This window comes from Ptychodera flava, chromosome 14 (genome assembly GCF_041260155.1).
Source record: "Ptychodera flava strain L36383 chromosome 14, AS_Pfla_20210202, whole genome shotgun sequence".
NCBI classification, from domain to species: domain Eukaryota; kingdom Metazoa; phylum Hemichordata; class Enteropneusta; family Ptychoderidae; genus Ptychodera; species Ptychodera flava.
The window spans coordinates 23,975,116-23,990,276 of NC_091941.1; the positions used below are offsets into that span (position 1 = coordinate 23,975,116).

The 15,161-nt window shown below is 36.7% G+C and overlaps 1 protein-coding gene across 2 annotated transcripts in view; it reads left to right on the forward strand.

Moving 5' to 3' along the window:
* The first annotated feature begins 52 nt into the window (after positions 1-52).
* Positions 53-15,161, forward strand: part of LOC139149848 (calcium-independent protein kinase C-like) — a 66,699-nt gene continuing 51,590 nt past the window's right edge. The window contains exons 1-2 of one of the 2 annotated variants that reach the window (XM_070721850.1): positions 53-606; positions 846-909. In XM_070721850.1, the coding sequence (XP_070577951.1) occupies positions 256-606; positions 846-909 (415 nt within the window). In that variant the 5' untranslated portion in view covers positions 53-255. The remainder of the gene's footprint in view (positions 607-845; positions 910-15,161) is intronic. The other variant, XM_070721851.1, reaches the window with a different exon arrangement.

Below are 15,161 nucleotides of genomic sequence, written 5' to 3' on the forward strand. Positions count from 1 at the left end.
TTGATTTTAAAAGACAGTTTTGAGTACGAGGTTCCGGAAGCTGCAGTGTATGTTGGGAGATAACTTTTTCGCACAAATTGCCTACTCGAAGTCTGGTTGTGTCGAACAGGGGTTCGCTGTGGATCCTTTACGGGCAATTTGCCCCCTCTTTGCGGTGCCGATCGCTCTTTTTATTGTGTGGTAACCGCATTTTGGATCCTGCAGAAGGTGTTATAATATTTGTGTGCGTCGTATGTACTTCGAATACGCAAAAACATGCCAGTTTTTAACGGGTCGATGCGGCTGAAAGTGTGTGAAGCCGTCGATCTCAAGCCGACGGACTTCGCTACACGACATGCACTCAACAGTAAACAGTTACAGCTTATCGACCCGTATATGACGATAAGCGTCGACGAACATCATCTCGGAACGACGACAACGAAACAGAAAACTTTTAGGCCTACATGGAATGAGGAATTTACCACAGAAGTTCACCACGGCAATAATGTAGCGTTTACCGTGTTCCATAATGCGGCTATTCCTCCTGACGATTTCGTCGCCAATTGCACGGTGACTTTCGAGGAATTGCTACAAACATGCCAGGCCCACAAAGTTGCCGATATTTGGGTAAGACACGGCTGTTACTCGCTTATATGAAAACGTTTTCTCCCCGGTATATATTTAATATTATGCTTTTCTCCGTTTTTCATGTTCCGACGCCTCCTTTTCTCTTTTATTTTCGTGACCAATTCCATAAGAAGTAGGAGCACAGTATAGTACCGTTGTGTGAATTTTATTCTCCTTGTTCTCTTCTCGGCTCATTCATTATGCCTTATACGCTTCATGTCTGGTATGGCCTCTTGCAGATTGATCTTGAGCCTACCGGGAGAGTGCACGTCGTAGTCGACCTCAAAGGCTCGTCGGCTGAAGGTAAGTGGGAGAGGAAAATAATAATAATAATGACAGTGGGTAGGGAAAAAGTGGATCGCAGCGCTGGGGAGAAAATCCGGACCCTTATGTCGCCGTTGCAGACGCCTAGGGAGTCGACTGCGAGTCCGATTCGACTGTTGGCCTCAGATCGGAGGCCTACAGGTGTGCTGTGTTTATATTTACTCAGTCGTTTGCAATTGATGTCATCGAGCCATAATATATGTCAGAGAGGCCCATAGGTGGTTAGCATTATAGAAGTAAACCCGTCGAAATATTGGCAGAAATCTTGAAATTTCGTCGGGACTTGCAACCTCTGCAGCTTTATTTGGATAACGGTCGGGAAATAAAAGACGGGTCTGTAAATAAGGGCTCGAACGTACGAATTACCCGCACGCGTTTGAGCACCAGTGGTTTGCTTATTTTGATAACAATTTAGAGGAGATGTATGCTTGTTAATATTTACCGTTTTCAAGTGTCTCTCATTTATAGACATTCATGACCAACCTCTGCAGCGTGGAATAATCCTACGATTCAGCTTTGAGGAGAAAAATTGTTGCCTGCAATAGTGCACTACCGTTAGAAATGCATGGCCATTCCGTTAGCCACCATCAGATTAATTTTGATATTTAAAAGGTCATGTTTGACATTTATAATGTTATGAAATATGTTGTCACTAGTCAGGGATAAATTTTCCGAGGCAAGTGACCATCAGTGTTTAACTGGGAAATATTCAAAGTCACCAGTGAAGACGCTTGACTGGAGATTTAAATATACATTCTATTTTGAAGGGGGAAAAATTACACTGTGCCCTCAGCAAAGGTTGTCTATCACCAGTGCCCTGAGATGTAATTACTAAATGGGGCCCAAAGGTGTTGAGCTGGAAGATGCTTAGCGAAACAGTGTGTGTCCTTTTCAAATAACTGTTCTGTTTTTAAAATGCAGGGAAATAAAAAAAGACATCTCAGGTAGCTGGTTTTTGATTGGTAACGAATTTGTATCTTTGGAATGTTTCTGGTTTTTGTCTAATCAAACTGGCAGTGTGGGGTACCTTCTGTGTGTCAGTCAAACCAGGAAATACTGAAGGGCTGCCATGGAGAGTGCTGTGTTTTATTTTATGCCACTGCAGAATTCAAGTCTTCAAAATAACGGTCAAAGATTTTGCAAACTAATTTGTCAGTTATATGCTAATATGCAAATCCGCCAGTATTCTCAGTGATGTAATTATGATTCTTCAATGAAATCATGATACCTCAAAATTACATCTCAACTATGAATCTTCCAAGTACATAAATTGCAAATCATAAAATGTTTAAAAAAAAAGGAATTTTGCAGTGATTTTTGTCAGTCAAATTCTTTATTCTCCATATACGGACTTAAAAACATTCCGCTTAGCATGTTAGACATAATTTTGCGTGTTATGTATTCAGTGCAATAATATCATCAACACAAAATTAATTTTAATTTTTAATTAATTCAAAGATACTGTACACATTTGTGAATGTGTAACTGAAAGTAATAGTATATTTAACCTGTTTTTTGTTTTGTATGCTAATATACATCAGAGGAATGCAAATGTGAAAGTCATCAGAATATTCATCAGAAAAAATATTCCAGTGAGGCACTGTCCATGCTCCATATTTGCCAGGGTGTAATTGTATCTGCCCTGATGTTGTATGTCAGTGAATGGATTTGTAGTGGACCAAAACACAAAGTGTGTCGTAGATTGTCCCAGGCCTCTTGAAAACCCAGTGACCCCAATACGGGCCTTTGTTATACAAATAGCATCTCCATCTGCATTTCAAATGCAAACACTGTAACACAACATGAGTGGACTGTCTATGGTTGATTCTAGGGAGGTCAGGGTTTGGGGAAAGTCATTTGAGATCGAAAAGTGTGCTTCCATTTTTTTTCCAAGTTCAGTTGTTTGAAAGTCTGTGTAATTAAGGGCTTGCATAGCTCTAATAGAGATGACTGAAATCCAGAATGCTGCATTTTAACACAAATTTGGAAAATGGTTAACATTTCACAAAACAACCCCTAGAGGGGGCTGTTCTTTTTACGGTTTGTTCAAAAACACCTCATCATCCTTTTCGCATCTTCCTTCCAAATGTTACTCCCAAGAGGTTTTGGAGATGTTTATGGTTTCCAAAATGGTTCAATTGAATTTCCAAACAGAACATCTTTTTGAATAAACTCCTAACAGCCAGTAATGCAAATTAAGACTTGGCATACAATGAACTCTTGAATGTTTGTTTTGAAACTAACAGACAAATCAATTGCGTTCTGCATGATGTGTTGAAAGACGTGCTAATGTTATAATTTACTGGGATCACAGCTGACCCTGGCAATTTGCATCTGCTCTTCAGTTCATTATCATTTGGCATACATGGGGATGCTTTCCCAGGTTGGCTGTGGTGATGTGACTTCTTACTCTAGCAAACAAGTCATGTTTACCAAAAACTGTGCTATATTGGAATATAACTTATATGGAACTGGCAGTTCAGATCAGTGTTAATGGTAAGATACACTAAAAGATGGATATTCTTGATCGAATAAAGACTGCCATGTACAATATAACATATAGTTCATAACACTTACCTTTAATTTTTACTTTCTTCCTCAGTCCTGATTTCCCTATTTTTCAACTTGCATGTAGATGTTTCTTATTCTTCCTGATGACTAAGTGTTGATTACACTTATTGCTCAAAGCACGATCTTTGTCTTCTTTTGGTACTGTGAAAGAACTACAACGGATTGACAAGCTTTGATCTCCTTACTTGGCAATTGGACTTTACACTCTGTCGCTATAAAGATCAATTTATACCCACGACAGCCCCCCCCCAATGCCCTGTGTGTAATTGAGAACATTGATTTTATTTCGAGAAGTGAAAGAAAATCAAACCAAACCAAACAAAAAAAAATATTTTTAAAGTTTCTGGCATCATAAATCATAGGCAAATTATCCTTTTAATCTGAATTTATCGTGTTCAAACATGCACTTCACACTGTAGAATTCAATACAACCATTGTCCTGCACTCACCTGTCTACTCAGATCAAATGACAGATATCACCAATACTCAATAGAAATAGCAACAGTGTGCCAGTACATGGATAAAAATAGTACCCATAACAAACAGGAAGTGATCACCATACATATCTTCACCCGTGGTGTATGTCCACGCTAATAAGATAGGAAGTTTTAATTATTGATTTGAGTGGCGTTGTTTCCAGTCAGTGACCTTAAAAAGCGAAAAAAAAAAGAAGACCTCACGTTTCTTTGTGCCTTTTTTGTGATAGACTGTCTTTCCCATTCATGATTTATCGGCTGCCTAGGTAGTTTTAAAGGGTAAAGAGTAACTGTACGTGGGCTGTTGAACAGTTTGTCGATGCTATTGTAAAGTTTGTATCCACACCGGCAATCAACCTGTGTCACGCATGAAGATACAGTTACTGATATGAAATTGAAAAACAATCGTAAAAATCTTCCCCCGTTGTTAAAATTAGATACAAAATAATGTATTTTCAGTAAGGTTTCACGATGAAGCAGACGTGATTGTGTACTCAGCCAGCAGAAATTGTTTGGAAATGAATGATCCGTCGCCAGACTGTCATTTCAAGCTTGTTTAAATTTCACTTGTTATTCCAAACCTCTGCTCATTTGTTATCGAGGACTGTATTTTGTGTCTCCTCAAGAAAGTACAGTTTTGGTTTGCTATCGTCATGGTACTTGTGATGGAAGTGTCTGCAGTTTTAATTTTACTGTAAATTCAGACCCTATTCATGGCTGTCAACTTTTAACAGGAACATAAATTATATTTTCTGTCACTGACCAATACATGTATGTACATATTAATTCTGCAAAAGTCGGACACAAATTCTGATTGCTCTCTTGCCAAAAAATATGGTTTTTCGCTCAAAAGCTCTTTTCTTGCTTTTCACAAATGCTGATCAAGACAATACTGAGAAGACATCGTGTTAGCCTTGCTCTTATTAATGTTTGATAAATGATGTGATTGGTCGTAGCAGACAACAAGGGGGTACTGAAATTGATATTAGCCAAGGTCAAAGGTCATCTAGCTTGCCAGTTGTGACATCTGACAGTGACCCTTTTCTCCTTTCTCTCTCTGTTTTCAAAATTCCATCTAGGAAGCCGGATTGAATTTTGCTGTAGCTAGTGTGAAACTAAACACTGCTCGCCAGTTATCGCAAATTTTTTTGGGGGATTATTTTAGTGGAAGAACATAGCATCCACAGTTTTTAGTCATAATGTTGACTGCAGTTCTGTTATAATGAGGATGTGTCATCCCTAGTAGCCTTCATAAATTATGGATATTTTGTTGACGGTTTCCATTATTATAGTTCTAATTGTATATTCTATCATCTCCTTGTATATAGTGTTGTACCATAAGTATAGTCAATATTAGTCATGTTGTGGTGATTATCAAAACTCTCTGATAAATATATCTTTGAAATCATCCACTATTGAAGCTTTTACTGTACATGATAAAATCATTAACTATGTAAAAAAAACAACATGATGTATGATGACTTGGTAACTACACTGACTGTCTTACCAGTATAATATTATGTGTTATTTTTTTACTTATTTTTCGTAATATGAGATATCTTATGATTTCAATTGTTGTAGGGCGAAGATTTACCAAAAATTTAGCCATGTAAGCAACAGAGATATATTCAGAGAGCAAAGCGGTGGTACACAGTATACAGTTTGCCAGCTGTTCTCAAGGAACAGCAATAAAAACTTGCTAGGTATTAACCTTCCAAAAAAAATTTTGTGACTTTTTTGACTGTCAAATTCCGTTTTCACAGACAAAATAACGTGGTTCCAAACATGGAAGCCATCTTGTTTCTTTTGACGTAACTTTGTTGTTATGTCATATCTGGTACCTGTACATTAATAGCAGTTCATAGTCACTGTCACAGTCATATACCACAACAGTGACTGCATCTCTTCCCGTTATGATGGAAAAACTTGGTACAAACATATTGAGATTTATTCAACATCTTTCAAGCGAAATGCCTGGTGATATCACACTCTCCATAGATCTATAGTTTCACTTTCATTCTTTAAAGTTTTCTGTAATAATTCTCATTTACCAGCACCATGAAAGAGAGAACAGTGTCTTAGCCGGAGTCTGGAATATCTTGAAGATTAAAAAAAGGACATGTTGGTATCATTTTAACGTAAAGTTTTATTCCAGAGAACAAATGTCATTGATTTCAAACTCCTAATCAAGGTGTGCTTAGGTCATACTTTGGTCATTTGTTTGGATGGTGTGAGCTGATACTGTACATTGAATACTGATGTATTTCATTATCCTTTATGTGTAAAGAAGATATTTTTACATGAACAGAAAATGTTACATTGTAGTTGTCTGATTGTGATCTTTTTAGATCCACAAATGACCAACAAGAATCCAATGTATAGTTGTACCTCTGAAGGCAAAAAATTAGTTACTTACGATTCAAACCAAGATCTGATATTGGCGGCACCTTCTTTTTTAGAATCAAGAAAGATATAAAGTGTATGTGAATATGGCACACGTCTATTTTTAACATGCAAAGTTTGGTGTGAAATGTGCATTTTTGATGAAAACTTTCACCTTCATTCGATGTGTGAAACACTTGGCCCAAGCAGTCAGGGTAGAACCCCCCTCCATGCACAGACAATCATGGGTTGATCACAGTAAACTATACTGAGTTTTAAAAAATGCAAGCGAAAAAAATAAAAATCAGTTGGTAATGAGTCAAATGTCTGGATTCCAGAGTCAAAGAAAGGGTGAGAAAATTGTGTACTTGACCTTCGCACTATGTAATTTGATAATCACGAGACTAGCACCACTCCTTGAAACATAATTTGACATTTGTGTTGGTCAATCATTTTGTCAGTATAAACAAACATTAACAGCAAGACCAAGACTTATGGTTTCAAATTCAAGAAAATATACTAAACAACGCAGAGAGCATCATTTCCAACAAATAAGTGCAAGTCATCCAGTAGTGCAATGGACATATGTTGGTGGTACGGTACATTTGTCCAGAGAGTCGTTTGTGCGTGTTTGCTGATTTATTCACATACCATCACAAAGCTAAATTAATATATACATCATATGATAACACATACCAACTTTAACAAAACATATCACAATTACATATTTATGTTTGTATATTGAACAATGAAAACACTTAGTACGTGCAACAAGGCTAGGTCAGAGTTCATAACCCTGTTCCACTTCCACCTATGAACTCTATAATATTCATTGTATACTCTGCGTTTCCAGTTTAGTCATCCTGGGAAATATACATTTATCTATGTCGTGAAGATTAAGATATTGCTTAAAATAGGCAACTTATGGTTACAACAAGATGCTTTCATTTACGTAACCTCACAGGCATGCAGGAAGTTTTGTCACAAACCCAGCTTATCAGTTCTACACGTACCAGTTGATAAGTAATATCCTACCCACTTGGCTTACAAAGTATTACAACCAGCCCATTATCTTCCTCCATATATAATTAAAGCATGCGCCTTATTCATCAGCTTGCTCAGTGTTTTGCATAGGTTACTTTTTGAGTGTGAGGTGGATAGTATTGTGACCAGTAAATTCAAAGCATCACAATTCTTGAACTGCATAGATTGTGGGTTTTAGTATCGTTTGAAGATACAGCACCTTCTAAACTGAAGACACACTTTGTAACTTATTTTGGTTTGAAGTTCATCCAACTGCCACCATACATGGCAATGGTAACGCAACTCCAAAGGCAAATGTGAACACTATATACACAGTGCAAAATGATAATTGTGGACAGAATCTGCTGCAGTCAAAATATGCATTAACAAGAAAGTTGTAATAAACTTTATGGATTCATTTTATGATGAAGGGATAAAAGCGGAAGAAGAAGGTAAAATTTGGATAAAATTGTAATTGCAGAATCCAACTTATGGCATATGTGTATATGTACATTTTATGTACATATGCTGTCAATGAATTTGTATGAAATTGCACTATTGTAAGGCTAGTTACAAATGCTTGATAAAATAAAAGATCGCTTTGGACGAGTGACCTGAATAGTCCAGTTTTTCAAGTTTGTTGTTTTTAGAAATGTCTGACTGTTGTGTTCCACATTTTCTGCAAATATGCCAGTGGGTGACTATAAAAGCAAACTCACTTGACCGATGGCCATGCTAATTATGCAAATGATTCTTATAATTCTTCTTATGGTGATGTAATTTCATTCTGAATTTAGTGACTGTCTACACAAATACCTTCATCTATACCTATATTCCCATCACTGATTTTGGTCATATACTTTGTTTCCTAATGTATTCAAATTGCTGCTAATATCGCCTGCTAGGGGCATATACTCCCCAATATCTCAGAACCAAGGATAACAAACAATCCATTAAAATGTTTATTAACAAAGATAATTACTTTCCTTTGTGAAGGCCTGCATGGTTGTCTTCTCATCATTGGCGTCTAATTACTAGAAACACTGGCAAATTACTGAATTGGTAGGATGGGGCAAATTTCACACTGACTCACTGACTCAGCACAGGCGTCATGCAGACAACATCTCTCTAGTCTTTGAGAACCTGCTGCCACATGCAAATTATCTTCACCAACTTTAGAAACAGAGCACAGCCCTTATTAATGATTGAGATGAGGTATTTGTGTATCCCATCATCAAACTTAACTCTGAAGTTTGCCATAACATTCAAAAGTCAAAGTTGAAATGATGGCATATATCTTTTGGGTCTATTTTACAAATTTTCCCTAAGTGCTTTGATTGAGTGTATCAATGCTTTCCATTTGCCGTAATTTTCAGGTTGATCTCGGCGTGAATCCATTTTGAAAGTGATTGTCCTAGGACAAACATCAAAATAAATCCAGTGGTCCTACAACATTGTCCGGTGGTCCTTCTTTCAGTTCCTCAATCATATTTTGTCTCATTACCCACTAGTTCATGGTCCATCAGACCACTAACAGCAAAAACAAATGAGTTCCTTGGAAAAATATTGGTGGTCCTGGACGTTGGACCACTTGATTAGCTCACTCTTGATCTAAAAAAAACCACTTGAAGAGATATTAATTTGGATCATGCTTGATACTTGCTGAATTATGTGGTCAGTATCTTTTGAAAATTTCTGAATTCGAAGAATTTGCAAAAGGATGTATTGAGAAGAAATGAGGAAGGGGTGTATTTTGGAAGGAAGTTAATTTTATACAAATAGTATGGAAGCTGTGACAAAGCCAGTTATGGGATCCTATATTAATAGGATATAAATCTAACCCTGATATAATGAATAGCTAGGCTTAGAAAGAATATATCTCAATGACAGAAAAAAGTTATCTGCTTGCCTCTGTACATTATTTTACTGCCGTAGAAAGAGAAATATGCAGACTTACAGACTTGATCTCTGTTTTACCATTAACCGTCAACGCTACTGGCAGAGGTCATAGTTCACCGCATGTATTAAAATTCTGGCCAGAACAACAAGGCTGCACAGCATTTCCAGATCAGGTCAGGGTTTTCTGGTGCATAATGCAACTAGGTCCTCTGCCATTCTTTATTTCAATGTTTCAGCACTTGTTTACGTTCCATATCATCGTTCCTTCTTCAAATGCACTGCAGTTGTGTATAACACACAGTCGTTATCAAAATGATATAAAAAGAGGATGTCAAGAGTTTCCGTCATTGGGTACACAGTCTTCATGGCTGTGCAGAAAAATATTATTTCACACTTTCTTTGGCAAGTGATTCAGTACTTGTATTATCAGAAGAATGATCAGAACAGGCAAATGTGTCTGACCATATCCTTAGTCGTCTCTCTCTAGTTTTTGAAACCTCATAGTCTTCTTTTCTTTCAATGGGAACTAATTAGTTAACTCTGATAAGCTTTTGTGTAGGTACTAGTTGGGCAATTTATCAGAATGGCTTTCTGAAGGTTCCGTGTACAGACCAAATGTTATGATCAGGATAGGACAATAATTTGGCAGATATGAAAACTTCATTTACAAAAAATGTTCTTCCGTCAGTGAAAGGCAGAGAAATTTGTTGATGGGAGTTTCTTTGTGTACGCTAATGTCAACAATAAGCAGCCAATGTTTAATTTTTATAAGACATTTGAAGTCTGTCGTTTGAGAGGACGTCACGTTATTATTGCGTTTGTTTCAAATGACATCTGTAAAAATGGTACGCTGCTTGAAGTGCACTGTAGGAATGTAAAAAAAAAAATTGGTTGCCAAAAAAAAATATCAATTTTATTTGAACAGGAAAGATAAGATAAGTTCACCATCCTGGCATGCACAAGTGTAACAACCGAGCTCAAAGAGCTCAGGTTTTACAATTATACCATGACACATGCATGTATGTTCTACATTCTGTAAGTTTGAAGGAGGCAGGGGTTAGCTTCTGACATGCATCAGTTACACATACTCAGTGCCTTAGAGAATTAAATTACATTGTCAAACGCCATATTAATAACTTCCATGGTGGCTGGTGAAATACTGGTCTCTCAGACTTGTGCATCTGATGTAAAAGTTTTGATAAAGAAATATCATTTCAGTGCATTGTTGGCTGACAAAAATTATTGTGAATATTAGCTTGTCTGTTATTAATATCTGGTTATGCTGTAGCTCTTATCACCGGACAAATGTGATTAAATTGATAATAGCAATAATCCTAATTAGAGAACTTTGTATGTTTTGAACCCTGTGATAAGTTTTCTCTTTTTCATACAGTTGAAGCAACAGAAACTAGCCTTCTGAATACTGTCAAAATTTGGGAATAAAGTCTGATAGACACGCTGGTACGTAAGTCGAGAGAGTAGGTATGCATATGGAGGAAATGTACAAATGACTGTAAGTGACATGAATGCTGGTGAAATCGACACATCAATATATTAGGCACCATTGAAATAGACGTACAATCATGAGAAGTATTTGTTGCATTGGAACACTTTCAATCGTGAGTGTAATTTAATTACCAAAATATTGTGTCGCCTCAACAAAAAGACGTGAAAAGGACGTACACAGACAATTTATCAACCCCTTCATTGCTGCCATTTCAAAAAGCTGTCATGAAAGGGACATTCAAGATGTAATGATTGGCAGGTCATGTACAATTGGAGAATTATGATTATGATGATATGTACAGAAGTTCTGTGATTGAGTCAGCACAAAGGTTGAACAGAAATCAGAGTGATATTCTGTAAATAGAGTTTACACTGTGAGGCCAGTGCTATATTTATGCTTGCCTGATTGCGCACACACAAAAAAAATATACGCTGTGAGTAGACCATAAGAAATAATATCTTTCAGTTCTGGTCGCTGATTTCAGTTTTATAGCACAAATCTCAGAGGGACAGTGGTGGCGTGTTTTGCCGAGATTACGAACCGGTTTGGACCCATTTTACAGAACGAAACAAAGGCATTCAATGTACACGCAGTGTTTTTGCCAACGTTCGTAGCCTTGGGAACACAGATAAATGTGCTTGTGCAATCTTAGGAACATTTCTTATTTCTGATGGGTACATTGCTAATGCTTTGGTATGTAAAGGGAAAGGTCCTGCAGTGAAATTTAGTAACATTTGAACCCAAGTAATATTTTCCTGCATTACCGCATGGAAAATCAAAAACACAAGAAACACAGCATACATGAATTTTAATTATTTTAAGGTTAATGTGAAAAAATATGAAGGTACATACAGTCTTCATTGAAGGCTAAACTTTTCTGCATGCCTGTGTTATTTATTGCCTGTGAAATGTTCATCTGAGAATATGGTCTTGATCTGGTTCTTATTCACTGAGCCCCCGTCATGGATTAGCAGAATTGGACCATTTGCTTTGTTGCATGGAGCCCTGAGTATTTTCAGTCGATTCCACTTTCTAAGTCAACTCACTGCAAATAAATTGTGGATATGGTGTGTGAAAAGAATCAGTGTCCAATAAGAAACCTGAGGGTATACATGTGGTACATACACTGTAGCTGTGAGAAAGTACAGTGCCCAGTGTTATGCACTAAATTGGAACTGGATTGTGACAACACTCATGTACAGTAGTTCATTTCATTTTGGGAAAGAAATTTAACAACTTAAAGCATTAATAGGAATTGTTAAATACATGGGTAGGTAGTTTTTGAATATGAAAATAGGAAAACTATTAAGTTTTTAGTAGATTTCATGGCAGGGTTAGCGTGCGACACAGTGACAGCATGCAGGCATTGTAAATGTAGACCTAAAATTTTCAATGGGATGTGCACTTGTAATGATAAATTGAAGACTTCACGTATGATGTTTAATGTACCGGTACATCTTTTCTGGTTTACAACACCCCAATTTAAATCCAAGGCCAAATCTAGCCGTGCCAACTAGCTCTCAGAGTACACTTTACTTTCGACACCCATCATAACTTTTGGGATTCACTGCATAAAACTAAGGAAGACAGCAACATCTCTAGTCAACCTATGCTGCATATGTGTTCATGCATACGGACACTCAGTAACACTTACACCCCCATTTCCCAGTGTAGAATTCCAACTTTGCCATTGCAAATAGTGGGAATCGGGCCAGACTACAGTGGTGAAAGGGGTAAAACCTCTAAAATTGTAACTGGGATCCATTTGCAGCAGCTGCATAATGGACTTGTCGCAAAAAAACCTTCCTTTTCCAGTGAGTACTTCAGGTAATTGCTGCACACAATTAAGGTCAAATTGCCCCAAGCATCAATTTCAATGCCATTCACTGTATTCTCAGTGCTGGCTGGCTGACCTTCTCGCAATGTCAACATACACACATGAACTTGAGAGTCTAAAAAACAACTTAATGAGGAAAGAATTATAGAAACAAATTAACAGAGTATATTTATGTGTAGACTTGTATGGTAGGTGTGTCTTTAGTTTGGTATATTATGTATTCACATACTTTGTAAGAAAATACAGAACACATTCATATATTATATTTTTTACAAATTTATTTATAGGGCAAGTAGCTATATATAAGTTCATAACCAATGCTGATTTTTTTCTCTGTATTTCTGTTTTTAGTGTCAACTTCAGGTTCTTGTTCTACGTTTTATTCCCCAAAACATGTTCCCTCCACAAAGGGAGGGACCGTGAATGTCTATATGTGTAAAATTCTATGGTATTGTTTATGTTTGAATTCTACTCTTGACCTCAACAACAACAATACAGCCTATGCATGTACAGGCTGAATTGACAAGCTGAATATTGTGTTGCTCAAGATTTAGGGAGTGGAACAAGAAACTGTAGTTTGACACGAATATCAAAAATAGTGGAAAAAGTCATCAAAGGTGAAAGCTATACAGGCCCTTCCACTCGGGATACCAGCTGTATAATTCATGGTTACAGACACTGTTATCAAGTCAGCTACACATACTCCACATGATTGTATGACTTGTTGAAAGAAGGCATTTCTACCTTGAGATAAACAATTAAGCCGTGATTTAAACCTAATTAATTATTTCATGTCAGCAGAGAACTTTGATGGCATTAGTGACATTGTCATACATACACCGACATTGACAATGGGAATTGTTGCCGGGATTCATCAATTGAATAGCGTAAGAGCCTGGCGTGAAAGAGAGTGATAAATGGTTATTGTAATTTTTTTGTCTGTCTGTCTTCATAATAGCCACAGAGAGACAACCTGGAGTGGATACCATAATAATAGTGAACAAGTCATGGTCATGTTCAATATGAAGTGACATTGCTAGATTATTCAGTACATTTTTTGTATCACTCCACTGCAGTCAGGTTAAACTCTACACTGTATATATTATTATAATGATTGTACTGCAGAATCAATCATAAAATCATTCAAATAACCCTTATCCATTTTGAATGTCATTATGGATCTGTATCTCTGCTGAAAAAAAACCCACAATGACCACTATAAAATGTGCCTTCCTGTAAAAATCAATTCAATATGGAGTAACTGGATGGTAAAATTTTCAGTTTGGTTGGGTATAATGAGTAATACTACCCACTGTAGCATTTCCCCAGTAGAGGGTGGGATCTTTGTGTGTATGTAAATTGTTTTTCTCCGACCTTGAAAATGTTAATATGGTGACCCTGAAATCAGGCAGGGTTCAGTCATGGAATGGTATAACCCCATGTATGGTGTAGCGTATCCCAATAATCCAGTGGAATCACCAGTTCCTCTCATGTATGAATGTATGAACTGTACTTGACTCTCAGCGTAGTAACATTTCGGTCATTTTATACAAAAATTATTGTAGTGAGAATTTTTTTTATTTTCACAGAATTCATTTAGATTATCGCAAACCTATCTGTTTCCAGTAATTCCCTCATGTTCCTATCGAATAATTAATTTGCTATAGCCTTCAAGTATGGCTTAAAATAATGCGACGCTTACAAATTGTAAGCGGTGATGAAATTGTTCTATTTCCCATTCTTTATGATAAATTCTTCAATTCAATACCTGCACTGGATAAAAATAAAAAATATTATTTTTGAGGATATAATGACACCACATTCATGTACCACTCAAATTAAATTAACATTCCAGAAATTTCATATCAGAAGAGTGTGTCGATATCAGACAAATTTTCCAGGTCTGATTTCATGCATTTAGCAATTAATTATATGTGGAATTTATCAGGATGTATCACATTTCATTTCTGGGATAATCAATAGCAAGCTGTGTATTAATATTTTTATGGATGCCATCGAAAATTCTAAAGGCCGTTTCTGCATCTAGTAGTGTTCAGCGTGGAGTGCAAGCTATACCCAGTGTCTTGGCCCAAGGTGACATTGTTGAATGAAAGGACGTTTGAAATTTCGTCATTGTGAAATTACCCAGGATGGGAAAAAAAATGGTTGAGGTCAGTAATTCTAGTAGCAAGCAGTATATGTCCAGTCTTTGGGAATGGCATTGCAATGAACTTACAGAAATGAACTCGTATACCAGAGATAATAATTCACGTAAAAATGTGTGTCATTCGACATGTGCTGTCATAATTTGTCTTGTGTCAGAAATTAAGAATCAGAGAACCATAATCATTCAATTTTGAAAACGGTTATGACATAAATATTTTTCATATTTCAGTTGCAGGTATGATAACTTCGTGAACATGTTTCTAAAATGTTTCACTCACAGTAAAATACCACACACTGTGTATGTGAGCTCTTTCACGACTTCCACGATTAAAGAAATATTGCTATTATTATTATTATTGATGTCATGTGT